Source organism: Aegilops tauschii, chromosome 1 (genome assembly GCF_002575655.3).
Source record: "Aegilops tauschii subsp. strangulata cultivar AL8/78 chromosome 1, Aet v6.0, whole genome shotgun sequence".
Classification (NCBI taxonomy): domain Eukaryota; kingdom Viridiplantae; phylum Streptophyta; class Magnoliopsida; order Poales; family Poaceae; genus Aegilops; species Aegilops tauschii.
This window is the reverse complement of record NC_053035.3, coordinates 235,015,336-235,028,778: the sequence shown is the minus strand read 5'-3', so window position 1 is coordinate 235,028,778 and position 13,443 is coordinate 235,015,336. Positions and strand designations below refer to the sequence as shown.

The 13,443-nt window shown below is 46.1% G+C and overlaps 1 protein-coding gene across 27 annotated transcripts in view; it reads left to right on the top strand.

Moving 5' to 3' along the window:
• The window catches only part of LOC109772937 (vacuolar protein sorting-associated protein 52 A), a 28,334-nt gene that overhangs the window by 10,632 nt on the left and 4,259 nt on the right, over window positions 1–13,443 (top strand). For 11 of the 27 annotated variants that reach the window (XR_012205821.1, XR_012205822.1, XM_073511495.1 and 8 more), the window contains 7 exons: window positions 4,999–5,142; window positions 5,312–5,403; window positions 6,043–6,124; window positions 7,088–7,270; window positions 7,454–7,569; window positions 7,643–7,701; window positions 8,662–8,754. Coding sequence is in view for 24 of the 27 variants with exons in the window: in XM_073511495.1 (XP_073367596.1) it covers window positions 4,999–5,142; window positions 5,312–5,403; window positions 6,043–6,124; window positions 7,088–7,270; window positions 7,454–7,569; window positions 7,643–7,701; window positions 8,662–8,754 (769 nt within the window). In the remaining 3 variants the exon portion in view is untranslated. Of the gene's footprint in view, window positions 1–4,985; window positions 5,143–5,311; window positions 5,404–6,042; window positions 6,125–7,087; window positions 7,271–7,453; window positions 7,570–7,642; window positions 7,702–8,661; window positions 8,755–13,443 lie in introns of all 27 variants that reach the window. The other 16 variants (XR_012205823.1, XM_073511537.1, XM_073511509.1 and 13 more) reach the window with 2 other exon arrangements.

The following is a 13,443-nucleotide window of genomic DNA, read 5'->3' as shown; positions in this document are numbered from 1 at the left end:
TATTTGTCGTTTTACTTAGACATGATTGTTCAAGGGCGAAGTGCACTAAAAACAGTGATTTCTAAATGCTCAGTTCAGCACCACCCCACTAGGCCATCACTATACCGAAAAAGGGTTTCCCCCCGCTTTGTATTCCAAAGCAACCAACACCGATACAGGATCGCTGGGGCGAATAGCACAACAAGCCCAAAAGAAAAGAAGAAGAAGCAAATGCCAACAACGGCAGCTCGACAGAGCGTGGATGACCCGCCACCGCTACGCCCACCAGAGACAAACCACTACAACCCGAGGCTCCGGACCACCGCGTACAAAACAGCACCTCCAAGAAGGAAAGCGACGCCGACGACGCTGCTGCCCGGACATGTCCTAGGGTTTCCCCGGCACGCGGAGGGAGGTGGGGGATGGATATCACCGACACCCTCCAAGAAGGAATGGTGGCACCCGCAGGTGTCACCGCATCGGGGCCGAAGACCGGCAAGGATTTCTCCCATACTCCAATCCCCACCGCCCAACGGACCGGAGCCGACCAGCCATACCGCCGCCCACCACCATGTGCCATCACGGTTGCGCCGTCACCCACGCCGCCTCATTGCGAACACCAACACGAGGCCAAGAGGACCGGAGAGAAGCGCCCCGCGGAGGGAGAAGCAGCACCGAAGCCGAACGGGAGGGAACCACCTCCACCGCCATCGTGCGGGAGGCCAGAGCCTCCGGCACCGTCGCGGTAGCCGTCCGGACGCGGCAGCAGGGCATGCCAGGCCACCCCTGGCCCGGCCAGGCCTAACACGGGCCCGCTAAGCCCTGCTGCCACGCTGCAGCAAGCCGGCGATGGCGCCACCAGCACCCTGCCGCTCATCGCCTCTCCCCCGCCTCCCGGAAGCCACGAAGCAGACCCACCCCGCCGCCGGCCTGCCCAGGCCCAGAGCCCAAAGGGCCCAGATCTGGGCCGAGCGGGCGCCGCCAGACCGCGCCGCCGCGTCGCCCCGCCGCCAACAGCGACTCCGCCGTCCAGAAGTCCGCCCCCGCTCGCGCCAGGAGCCCCCGCCGCCGCGCTGGACCGCTGCCGCCTAGAAGCACCGCCCGGGGTCGCCCCGTCCCGCGCCGGCGGACACCCGAGAGGGGAAAAGCTAGGGGGCCGCCGCCACCAGCGTCGCCCGGGCCAGGCCCGCAGCGGGCGCCGGCGACGGCGGCAGAGAGGAAGGGGGAGGGAGAGGCGCGCGGAGGAGAAGGCTGGGCGCGGCCGGCCGCCCGCGGGGGCGGCGCGGTCGCGGGAGAGGAGAGGAGTGGAGGAGGCCATCACTATCATCTTCAATAGTTAGGACGATCCAGTATTTTTTTTGGAAAAGGAGGTTGAGACCCCCGGCCAATGCATCTATCGATGCATACGACCATCTTTATTTATTATTCAACAAAGGTCTAACAAGAACATACATCAAGCCACCCGAAGCCACCGCTCACACCTACAAAACTCGATAATGTGGAGTGCTCTCACTCCCCATATTTAAATCCGGTGTCGTTGCCGATCCATCCACATAACGTATCGGAACCAACAGCCGGTGCAGCAGACCTAAAGCGTACACCACATGTATATATTCTAGACGCCGCCATCTTCATCGAACCGCTGACCCGTCTTCAGGAGAGAGATCCGCATCATCCTTGCCAGTCCGTCCATCCGTCGACGCCACCACGGCGCCCAAGGGTGCCACCTCCCCGCGCTCGTCCATCCAGACGCGAAGATTCTGGAAGATCTGTCGTGCGTAGCACCTGCCGACCAGGCATGACACAGCGTAGCACCTATCGGCCAGGCATGACTTGACATCTCCACCGAAAGCTCCGTGCAAGACGAAGCCGCTCCACCTCCTGCCTCTGTCTTCCAGCGCTGCTCCACAAACGATGCTCCCAAGAGAGAAAACGACACCGCAGTGCCGCCATCGTTTGATCTGGAAGATCAGATCCTAGGGTTTCCCCCAGAGCAGCACGAGTGGGTCGGCAGTAGTTACACGACGATGCCTTCATCAAGGTAACGACACAGAACGCCGCCATCGCCTGCCATCGGCTCGGCTTTCACCGGCAACTATGTCTTCCCGACTCGCAGCCGGAGCTAGATGACGGATCTCGAGATTTGCCCATCCAGCGTCAGGCCGACCACCTCCGGCGAAGGAGATGGCCACCACCGCCGCGCCCAGGGCCAGATCCCCCGATGTCCTCGTGTTGCAGGTCCAGCCCAGAAGCCGCTTGACGTCGCCGGATCAGCGAAGATGCACGACAGCATGTGGAGCGGCCCGTTGAAGCCCATCTGGGCCCAGAACGGGCGCCCTAGCCGCCGCCACCGGCTCCAGCACACCGACCCTAGTCGCCGCTGGCCTGCGCCACCGCCCTTGATCCGACCGGAGTAGAACGCCGCCACACAGATCCAATCACGGGCCGAGGAGGATTGCTGCCGCCGCCGCTGCGGCCCGCAGGGTTAGCTTGCGATGCCCTCGGCGTCGGCGGCGAGAGGTGAGGGTCGCTGGAGGCGGCCGGCGGGGTTACCCCGATGCGGCGCGGCGCCGCCGCATGGGGGGGTGGGGGGTGGGGAGGAAAAAATGCCGTTTTCATCGGATGCCTAAAATTGGGTGAGAATTTCACTTCCCCGGCCTCTGCACCAACTAGGGATGCATATGGCCTTTTAAGTATGAATACTAGGATATTAATCTCGGTTACGCACCGAGCCTAGTCCTCAATAAATGCGAAGTACCAGGAAAGTCTGGTCCTCAAGAATAAATAGGACGATCCAGTATATCTTATTCTTATCCTGTTCTCAGTTTCTATCAAATTATTGATATTCATATGGATTTTTGTTTTGGTTTGCTCATATGGAATCGGAAGGTTTTAGACTTAGTGGAACTAAAACCGAGTACATGAGGTGCGGTTTCAGTGCTACTAGGCACGAGGAGGAGGTTAGCCTTGATGGGTAGGTGGTGCCTCAGAAGGGCACCTTTCGATATTTGGGGTTGATGTTGCAGAAGGATGGGGATATCGATGAAGATGTGAACCATCAAATCAAAGCTGGATGGATGAAGTGGCGCTAAGCTTCTGGCGTTCTCTATGACAAGAGAGTGCCACAAAAGCTATAAGGTAGGTATAGGACGGCGATTCGGCCCGCAATGTTGTATGGCGCCGAGTGTTGGCCTACTAAAAGGCGACATGTTCAACAATTAGGTGTGGCGGAGATGCACATGTTGAGATGGATGTGTGGCCACACAAGGAAGGACTGGGTCCGGAATGATGATATACGTGATAGAGTCGGGGTAGCACCGATTGAAGAGAAGCTTGTCAAACATCGTCTGAGATGGATTGGGCATATTCAGTGCAGGCCTCCAGAAGCTCCAGTGCATAGCGGACGGCTAAAGCGTTAGATAATGTCAAGAGAGGTCGGGGTAGACTGAACTTGACATGGGAGTAGTCCGTAAAGAGAGATCTGAAGGACCGGAGTATCACCAAAGAACTAGCCATGGACAGGGGTGCGTGGAAGCTTGCTATCCATGTGCCAGAACCATGAGTTGGTTGCGAGATACTTATGGGTTTCAGCTCTAGCTTACCCCAACTTAGTTGAGACTAAAGGCTTTATTGTTGTTGTTGTTTGCTCATCTATTTTGTCCCGTTTAGATGAGTAATGAATGCCAAGCTGTGCAGAAAGAAAGTTGTGGTCTCGTGGATCAACAAACATACATTGTTTCTTACTGCAGTGAATACGGCTAGACAGCAAGGTTGCAGGGGGGGGGGGGGGGGGGGGGTTAGGTACACACTGTTGGGATGAGTGAACTAGAGGATCAAATGATAGTGTACAGAGATTTATTTCTTACTGCTTGCGTCAAAAGAATATGAGCATTCTCATATGCTGGATGCTTTGGTCTTGACATTTCCTACACATGACTCAATTCATTAGATCTGTCCTAGTACAACTGGGCTCCCTAATATATTTCCCTACCACCTGGTACACTCTTTCTTAGTATTTCTGGACTATCCGAATCCTGTTATTTCCTGATTCTCCCTGAGTGTCCAACTTGGCTCTGTAGCTCCAACACAACCTATCCAATATGCACATATTTTCATTACAAAATTGAACCCTGGTATGCTCGTATCCTTTTGAAGGAATTAGCAGTTGTTCTTATGTATGTTTTGGTTAATGCTTTTTAGTTGCAGCCTTTTCGTAATTGTTGGCCAACATTACCTGGTTTTCTGTGTAGTAGTATTTTAAGGTTCGATTGTGGCAGCTGAACTGTGTTGCGCTGAACTTACTCTATAATCTGCTGTAGAAAAATAGGCACAAAAGTAGGAAACGTTGGCAATTTAAACGGTAAAGCGTGCGGGTAATGTCAAGAGAGGTCGGGATAGACCGAATTTGACATGGGACGAGTCCGTAAAGAGAGATCTTAAGGACTGGAGTATCACCAAAGAACTAGCTATGGACAGGGGTACGTGGAAGCTTGCTATCCATGTGCCAGAACCATGAGTTGGTCGCGAGATCTTATGGGTTTCACCTCTAGCCTACCCCAACTTGTTTGGGACTAAAGGCTTCGTTGTTGTTGTATTGGTTAGCCAACCACCCTTTCCTGCTTCCGTGCCTATTCTTCTACAGCAGATTATATATAAAGAAATTCAGCACATCATATTTGAGCAACCACAAACTGTGCCTAAGTTGGCAATTCCAATGCTTTCTTTACGCACTAAAAGTTCTGTTGAACATCTGTACGACGCTGTTTAAGCTTTCTATAGATGTGGTGTTGGCCCTTTTCCAAAGAAAACAACATAGACCTTCAGATGTTTTTCCTTTTCAAAGAAAACATCATGAATCTAGTAGCATACTGGAACCAGCAAGCCACCCAATAAATGGAATTTAAGATGTTTCTCTTTTTCAAAGAAACATCATTCTCCTTTTGTTTTCCTAAATCACATATTTGCTGATGCATGAATATAATAAGTTCAATGACTTGCTATTCCAGTTTCTTTTGGCAGGTAAATGATGATTATATCAAAAGTCTAAACATGTTGAGCAAAAAGTTAAGATTTGCTCAAGTTGATCCATTGCTTAATGCATCAAAAGCTCTGAAAGATATTAAGCAAGAACTGGAAAGGCTTCGGAAAAAGGCACTATCAAAGGTTACCTAAGAATGCACTCATATAGATTAACGATTGCTTTATGCCCTGGTTTTCAAGTTAACAGAAATCTGTTTGTGTTCTTACATTTTGCTTGCCTCCGTTAATTACTGTAAAATATTTACTACTGGTGTGATGCTTACCATTTATTTTCCACTGTTTACTTTTTCAGGTGTCCGCCTATGTCATTGGGATATTCTCTTCCATGAGAAAGCCTGGAACTAATATCCAGATACTTCAACAAAATTTGCTTCAGAAGTATAGGTATACATGGTGGAAAATTAAATTTCTATGGAATATCTAGCCGTTCTGTCTTCTCTACCCAATAGTTATCTTCATGGTATTAGATCTCATGTTCCTGGTTGTATGAAGAATCGTACCTATACTCTTCTCATTCACGTTAGACTATATCCGCCTGAAAGCTGTATGCATTTTTGTTTTTCTTAGTCAGTTCATGCTTGATTTTCCAACTAAGTGGATAGGGGTAAGGAAAACCATTTGAGGTTGGAATAACTAAAGACAACAAGAAACGCAGAACAAACAGCCACTTGCTATGATGAAGTTCATAAAATTTAGAAGTTGGAAGCCAATTTCTACCATTATTTTATGTGATATACTCCCTCCGTCCCGAGTTACTTGTTGCAAAAATGGATGTATCTCGAACTAAAAATATGTCTAGATACATCCATGTTTGCGACAAGTAATTCCGGACGGAAGGAGTATATTTTTTCAGTTAATTTAGCCTCTTTAGTCCTGTCGTTGCACGAATGAACAAAACAAGACAACATGACATCATCATTTGCTTTATTTCAATTAGTCATGTCACTGTTGCATATGCAAGATACCGTAAGCATTCTGATAATTTCCTACAGGAGCTGATTATTGCTTGCATGGTTCTCTCAGGCATCTTGTTCTCTTTCTTAAAGAGCATGGAATCGAGAAATATAATGATGTCTGTGCAGCATATGTTGATAAAATGAACAAGGTAAATCTGTGTGAAATTATTTCCACTTCTTTTTTGAGAGAAAATATGTTTTCCCATGTCTGTCCATGACTACATGATTGGCTGAGTATGAAGAGAGTTTTCAAGACTTATCACTTGTGTCATGCCTGAGCTATTAGGTACTGGGAGATCAACATACATGTTGAACAGATGACTTTTGGCTGGTGATGAAATATGACAGGCCTCATGGTTGGAATTCTGGTAGAAATAGATGGCAGTAGGCTGAGGCTCCGCTTGCTTTTGATTGTCTGTCTTTTGATGAATGGATTTTAATTTAGTGAAATATCAACATTCAGATGGAAATTTGCATGCTCAGAACTGCATGTAGTCGCGAATCTGGCAATATGGACTATGCTTCCTTTCATTTGGCATCAACATTCATCGATTCCTCTCATCCTTTCCTTGTCCTTGACTTGCCTCTTACCTTTTTTCTCTATATGGTGTCAATCGAATTGTCTTTTTCAGACATCTGAATTACATTGTCACGTAACCTACTAATACAATGACTATCTGCTGTGATGTCGATACATTGTTCCTTCTAAATAGCCACCTGAACTCACATAGTGCAATGATGATATGTCTACTTGTATGGTCTCTTATCTTGTTCGCCATGGTCACAGTATAAATGCAACTGTGCCCACATTACACATTGGACGTAATAAGATTCTTGGTTCTTAAATTATAGACCACCATTTGATGTTCATTGTTCACTCATAAAAGCACGATCATGATTTCATAATATGATATGTGAATATTTTGACAATTGCTATCTATGGAAGCTTCATGGTGTGTTTTGTTGTCTTGCTTTGTGGAATCTATGGTGATCTGTCACCAGAATTGTGCTATATCAGCTACTGTGCTGTATATGTTGCTTAAAATTTTAACTTTGTTTATTCTTTACTGATTTGGCCATACATGCTCATTACCTTGCCCCCCCTCCAATAGGTGCTGAGTGAAGATTTTCGTGTGTACTTAGAAGCATTGGAGAGTTTGAAGCTAGATATTGGTGTATCCACTGATGTGATTGGATATGACGCCAATGTCGTAGACCTTATACCAAGGGGGAGAGAGCAACTGAGAAATCATCGTTTCATGTTTTCTTTAGGTGAACGATCAAACATTTTGAAGGTACATACATAATTATTGTTAACTACTACCCCTGTTTCTCAATATAAGACGGTTTAGCAGTTTAAATTGAACTGCCGAAACATCTTATATTTAGGAACAGAGGGTGTAGTTGAGTATTCAGAATTGCACATTTGTTTTGTATTTGCAGCAGATTCATGGCCATATTGTTACCTCACTTTGCAGGAGATTGATCAGCCTGGCTTGGTACCTTGTATATCTGAAGCTAATTCCTTGAAATACCCATATGAAGTTATTTTTAGGAGCCTACAAAAGCTTCTGATGGACACTGCTAGCTCTGAGTACGTGAATATCCATCTATTTAATCTGAGTACAATAATGGTGCTGATGGTTCCTGTAAAACAAAATTTTCAGGTATATTTTTATCAAAGCATTCTTTCGCGATGAGTCGATGTTTTATCGAGTTTTTGAAGGTGCAGTCTTTTGTTTTCTTTTTTACTTATTTGCCTCATGTTTCCTCTTTTTAGTGGCTATATATGTTTATGCCAATATTGAACATCCTGTAAATACCTTCGCAACACACAATGGTTACTATATGTAGGGATGAGAGAGAGACGTACCAGCAGCAGCAGCACATGCTTTCTCTCGTATTGCAGCGCTCGGGGATAACAGGGATGAACACATCCCCTTTAGGTCAGTCACGGATGGGCCTGGGCCACATGGGCCACACTTACAACACCCCCCTCAAGAGGGGATAGATATATGTCATTCCCATCTTGTCACACGCTGAACTGCATTTTCTAGTTCCCAGTCCTTTAGTCAAGTAATCTGCAATTTGTTGTTGTGAACTCACATACTCTTATCTTGATAATCCCAGCATCCAGTTTTTCTTTGATAAAGAATCTGTCAATCTCCACATGTCTGGTTCTATCATGTTGAACTGGGTTGCTTGCTATGTTAATTGCCGACTTGTTGTCGCACCATACATTCATACAACTGGTCTTCAATATCATTAACTCTTCTAATAGATTTATTGTCCATAACAACTCACTCAATCCCTGAGACATGGCTCTTTATTCAGCCTCTGCAGTTGATTTGGAAACAACAGGTTGTTTCTTGCTTCTCCAAGACACTAGATTTCCTCCTACAGAAACACAATGGCCTGAAGTTGATCTCCTGTCATTTAGGCAGCTAGCCCAATCAGCATCATAATAACCATCCACGACAAGATGTCCATGACTCTTGTATATCAGTCTTTTCCCAGGAGAACCCTTCAAGTATCTCAGGATTCTATATGCTGCCTCGAGATGGTCACTTTTAGGTTCATGCATATATCTGTTCACAACACTTATTGCAAATGCAATGTCTGGTCGTGTATAACACAAGTATAACAATCTTCCCACCAATCGCTGATATTTTTCTTTATCCACCAGATCACCTGATTGGGCAGTCAATTTATGGTTTTGATCAATTGTGGTTGAAGCAGCTCGACAACCCAACATGCCAACATCACAGAGGAGGCCCAGGTTATACTTTCTTTGAGAAAGACCTATTCCTTTTCTAGACCTTGCCACTTCTATACCAAGGAAGTACTTGAGTCGACCAAGATCTTTAACTTTAAATGCCTTACTCAGACACCCCTTTAACCTCGCTATCTCTATGTCATCTTCGCCGGTGATAATGATATCATCAACATAAACTGCAAGGATGGTCATTTTCCCTTTAGAGTGTCCATACCCCATTTCACACACAACCCGGCTAAACTTATCAAACCAAGCACTTGGAGACTGCTTCAGTTCGTAAAAAGCTTTCTTTAGCCTGCATACCTTGCCAACAGTCTCAGAAATCGAGAACCCAGGTGGAATCTCCATGTATACCTCCTCCTGCAAATTCCCATGAAAGAAGGCATTCTTCACATCGAGTTGGTGTAAAGGCCACTTGAAATTTGCTGCACAAGAGATCAGAATCCTCAGTGTTCATCTTTGCTACTAGAGCAAAGGTCTCATCATAGTCAGTGCCGTATGTCTGTCTATACACCCTCACCACAAGCCTTGCTTTGTACCTTCCAAACTTTCCTTCTGCATTCTGCTTCACGTATCTGTTTGTGCTGACTGCCTTCTTCCACACTTGCAGCTGACTGCCTTCTTTCCTGCTGGAAGGGGTGTTAGTAATAGTACCCATGTCTTGTTCTTACACAAAGCCTCCAGCTCTTCCACCCGCCACTTTGAGTCCTCCTTTGCCTTATTCCAGTTAGTCCGAATTGACACAGACTAAAGAGAAGCAACAAATGCTTCGTGGGCTGGAGATAATGCTTCATAGGAAACATAATTTCGAATATCATTGGCATCAAATCCATACCTTTTCTCTGGTATCCCTGTTGGTGCTCGAGTAGTTCTCCTTAAGGCCACTGACCCTTCAGGCTGATCCCCATCGGAGGAGATGGAAATCACATCAGTACTACCTTGTTGTTCCATCAGTGGCCGATCTAGTTGCTCCCCTGATATGCAACACCCTCACCTCGCTTTCGTGAATACACCTTTAGCTACTCCTCTTGCTTTGCTATCCACTTTGGCACAGTACGGATCTTAGCCGGCGCACGCTTCCGTGAATACACCTTTAGCTGCTCCTCTTGTTCTGATGTCCACCTTGGCACACTAGGGATCTGAGCCGGTGCCGGTGTGCCAATCTGCACATCACCGGTGGAAGTCGATGCTTCTATCACAGGAGCCACAGGAGTTACTATTTGGCCGCCTATTGCTAGAGGTGACTGATGCATCATCTGCATTTGTGTGCTACTACTCTCCCCCTCTTGACCAATTTCCGGTTGGAGACATTGGTCAAGTTCTTCAAGCAAGACACTTAGATTAGTTTTCTCACCATAAAAAGGTTCCGATTCACGGAATGTAACATCCATGCTCACAAATGTCCGCCTCTCAGACGGACTCCAGCATTTGTACCCTCTTTGTCCTGAAGAATACCTAATAAAGATGCACTTGACTGCCCGAGGGTCTAGCTTGTTGACTGATGGCCTATGATCACAAACAAGATAAGTGCAACCGAACACCTTGGGTAGAACTGGAAATTTATTTTCTGCGAAAACCAACTCACACGGTGATTTCATATCTCACCCGGGATGGCGTGCGGTTGATCAAGAGGGTGCCCATCATGACAACTTCGCTCCACAGGAACTTGGGCACATTCATGGTAAACATCAGTGCCCGGGCCACCTCTAGCAGGTGGCGACTTTTCCTCTCTGCCATCCCATTCTGCGGAGGTGTGTCCAGACAAGATGTTTGATGTAGGATGCCCTTGTCTAACATGAAGGCGCCAATGGCCTTGTTAACATACTCGATGTCATTGTTAGATCCGAGTGCTTGAATTTTCACATTAAATTGAGTCTGAACAAGTGCATAAAAAACTTTGAAACACTGAAACACTACATTTTTATGTTTTAGAAGATAGACCCAAGTCATCCGAGAATGGCAAGCAATGAATGTAACAAAGTACTTCATACCACCGACAGATAGCACTGGACAGGTCCATACATCAGAGTGGATTAACACAAAAGGAGATATGCTCCTGACCCCCTTACTCACATATGAGTTTCTGGTATGTTTAACAAACACACGCATCACATTTCGGCCTGCTCTTGTCCACACCACTCATTACATCAGGAAATACTTGGTACATTTTGTCAAAAGACACATGTCCCATCCTACAGTAATGGATAAAGGCTGTAGTCTCCTTATCCTCAGCAACTGCAGCTAGCATGTGCATTCCCTCCTGGTCCGGCATGTTGTGGTCCATGTACCACAACCCCCTACGCCTTGTTCCAGTCTCAAGACTCCTGCCCGTCGATCTCTCCCGGATGAAGAACACAACCTTGTCAAGAATTATTCGGCAATCTATTTGGTCAACCAAAGCACTCAAGGACACTAAGTTCACGGGAAAAGCTGGCACATGCAACACTGAGGATAATTCAATACTCAGTGTCAGGGTTATCTCCAGGAATTCGGCCCCTGGGACGAAACGAAACATGGGGCCCTAAATTCTAAAATAATCATATAACTATAGCATATATCAAATACGTGTATAATATTTATAAATAAATCAAATCTAAATGCTAGAATAGTAGACGTGTGATATTAAAGTCATAAAAGATCTAATGTTCTACCAAAAAAAATATCATTTATCTTTTAATGGAAGTAATGATTCAAACAATAAATTAATTTGGTTTCATGCCTAGGAGGTCAACCATGGAAGTCATTTGCTTGGTACGACAACTTATGGAGAGATACATGGAGCAAAAGAAGGACCTGCATATGGTGTTCATTGACTTGGAGAAGGCCTATGATAAGATACCGCGGAATGTCATGTGGTGGGCCTTGGAGAAACACAAAGTCCAAGCAAAGTACATTACCCTCATCAAGGACATGTACGATAATGTTGTGACAAGTGTTGGAACAAGTGATAGCGACACTGATGACTTCCCGACTAAAATAGGACTGCACCAGGGGTCAGCTTTGAGCCCTTATCTTTTCGCTCTGGTGATGGATGAGGTCACAAGGTATATGCAAGGAGATATCCCCTGGCGTATGCTCTTTGCGGATGATGTGGTGCTAGTCGATGATAGTCGGACGGGGGTCAATAGGAAGTTAGAGCTATGGAGACAAACTTTGGAATCGAAAGGTTTTAGACTTAGTAGAACTAAAACCGAGTACACGAGGTGTGGTTTCAGTACTACTAGGCACAAGGAGGAGGTTAGCCTTGGTGGGCAGATGGTGCCTCAGAAGGACACCTTTATATATTTGGGGTCTATGCTGCAGAAGGATGGGGATATCGATGGAGATGTGCAAAGCCGGATGGATGAAGTGGCACCAAGCTTCTGGCATTCTCTGTGACAAGAGAGTGCCACAAAAGCTAAAAGGCAAGTTCTATAGGACGGCGGTTGGACCTGCAATGTTGTATGGCGCTGGGTGTTGGCCGACTAAAAGGCGACATGTTCAACAATTAGGTGTGGTGGAGATGCACATGTTGAGATGGATGTGTGGCCACACAAGGAAGGACCGAGTCCGGAATGATGATATATGGGATAGAGTTAGGGCAGCGCCGATTGAAGAGAAGTTTTTCCAGCATCGTCTGAGATGGTTTGGGCATATTCAGTGCAGGCCTCCAGAAGCGCCAGTGCATAGCAAACGGCTAAAGCGTGTCGATAATGTCAAGAGAGGTCGGGGTAGACCGAACTTGACATGGGAGGAGTCCGTAAAGAGGGATCTGAAGGACTGGAGTATCACCAGAGAACTAGCCATGGACAGGGGTGCGTGGAAGCTTGCTATCCATGTGCCAGAACCATGAGTTGGTTGCGAGATCTTATGGGTTTCACCTCTAGCCTGCCCCAACTTGTTTGGGACTAAAGGCTTTGTTGTTATTTGTTTGTTTGTTTTGGACATAATTTGTTTTTCTTACTCTTAGGTGTAGTTTTCTCATAATTATATTAGGTACCAGTTTATTGAAGTAGTATCTATTATAGATTTATTTGCACATATACAACCCTATTCTGCAACCCTTAGAATAGCTCTTCTCTAACCTTTCGAACTTCTATTCTCCCAATTTCCCAATTAATCCCCAAGTAAATATCTTCAAATGGCCCCCTTCCTGTGCCGCCTCGCTGTAGCATTCTTGTTCCCACTAATGACTTGTCAATATACTGAGGGCCTCTTTGATTCGCAGTTCCAAAACGCGGGAATAGGAAAAACGTAGGAATAGAGTGGTATGCCATCTTCAATACTACAGGATCGTGAGTATGTTTGATTGTGCACAGGGAAAACGGAGGATTCTTTCAAAGAAGTTGGAGTGGATGAAAATTTTCCTGTGAAAGCTAGTGCAAATGAATCCTAAGGAAAAATTCCTATGGTTTGCAATCCTACGAATCAAACTACCCACATAGGAAAAATTCCCAAGGATTAGAATCCTCCAAAATTCCTTCAGAAATCTTTTGAACCAAAGAAGCCCTGGAAGTGTTTTTTTACAAAAATGAGTTAGTACAATGTGAAGAGTAGATTTTGCTAGAAGTCCATAACTTGCGAGGTAGATGCAAGTAAGCCCATCAACTTAACAACGGAACATTTTTAACCGTAAACACGTGAAAATCAAGAGAACCATGTTGGATGCAGGCAGCAATAACTGTGATGATGGTTTGGAGAATCAGTCACTGG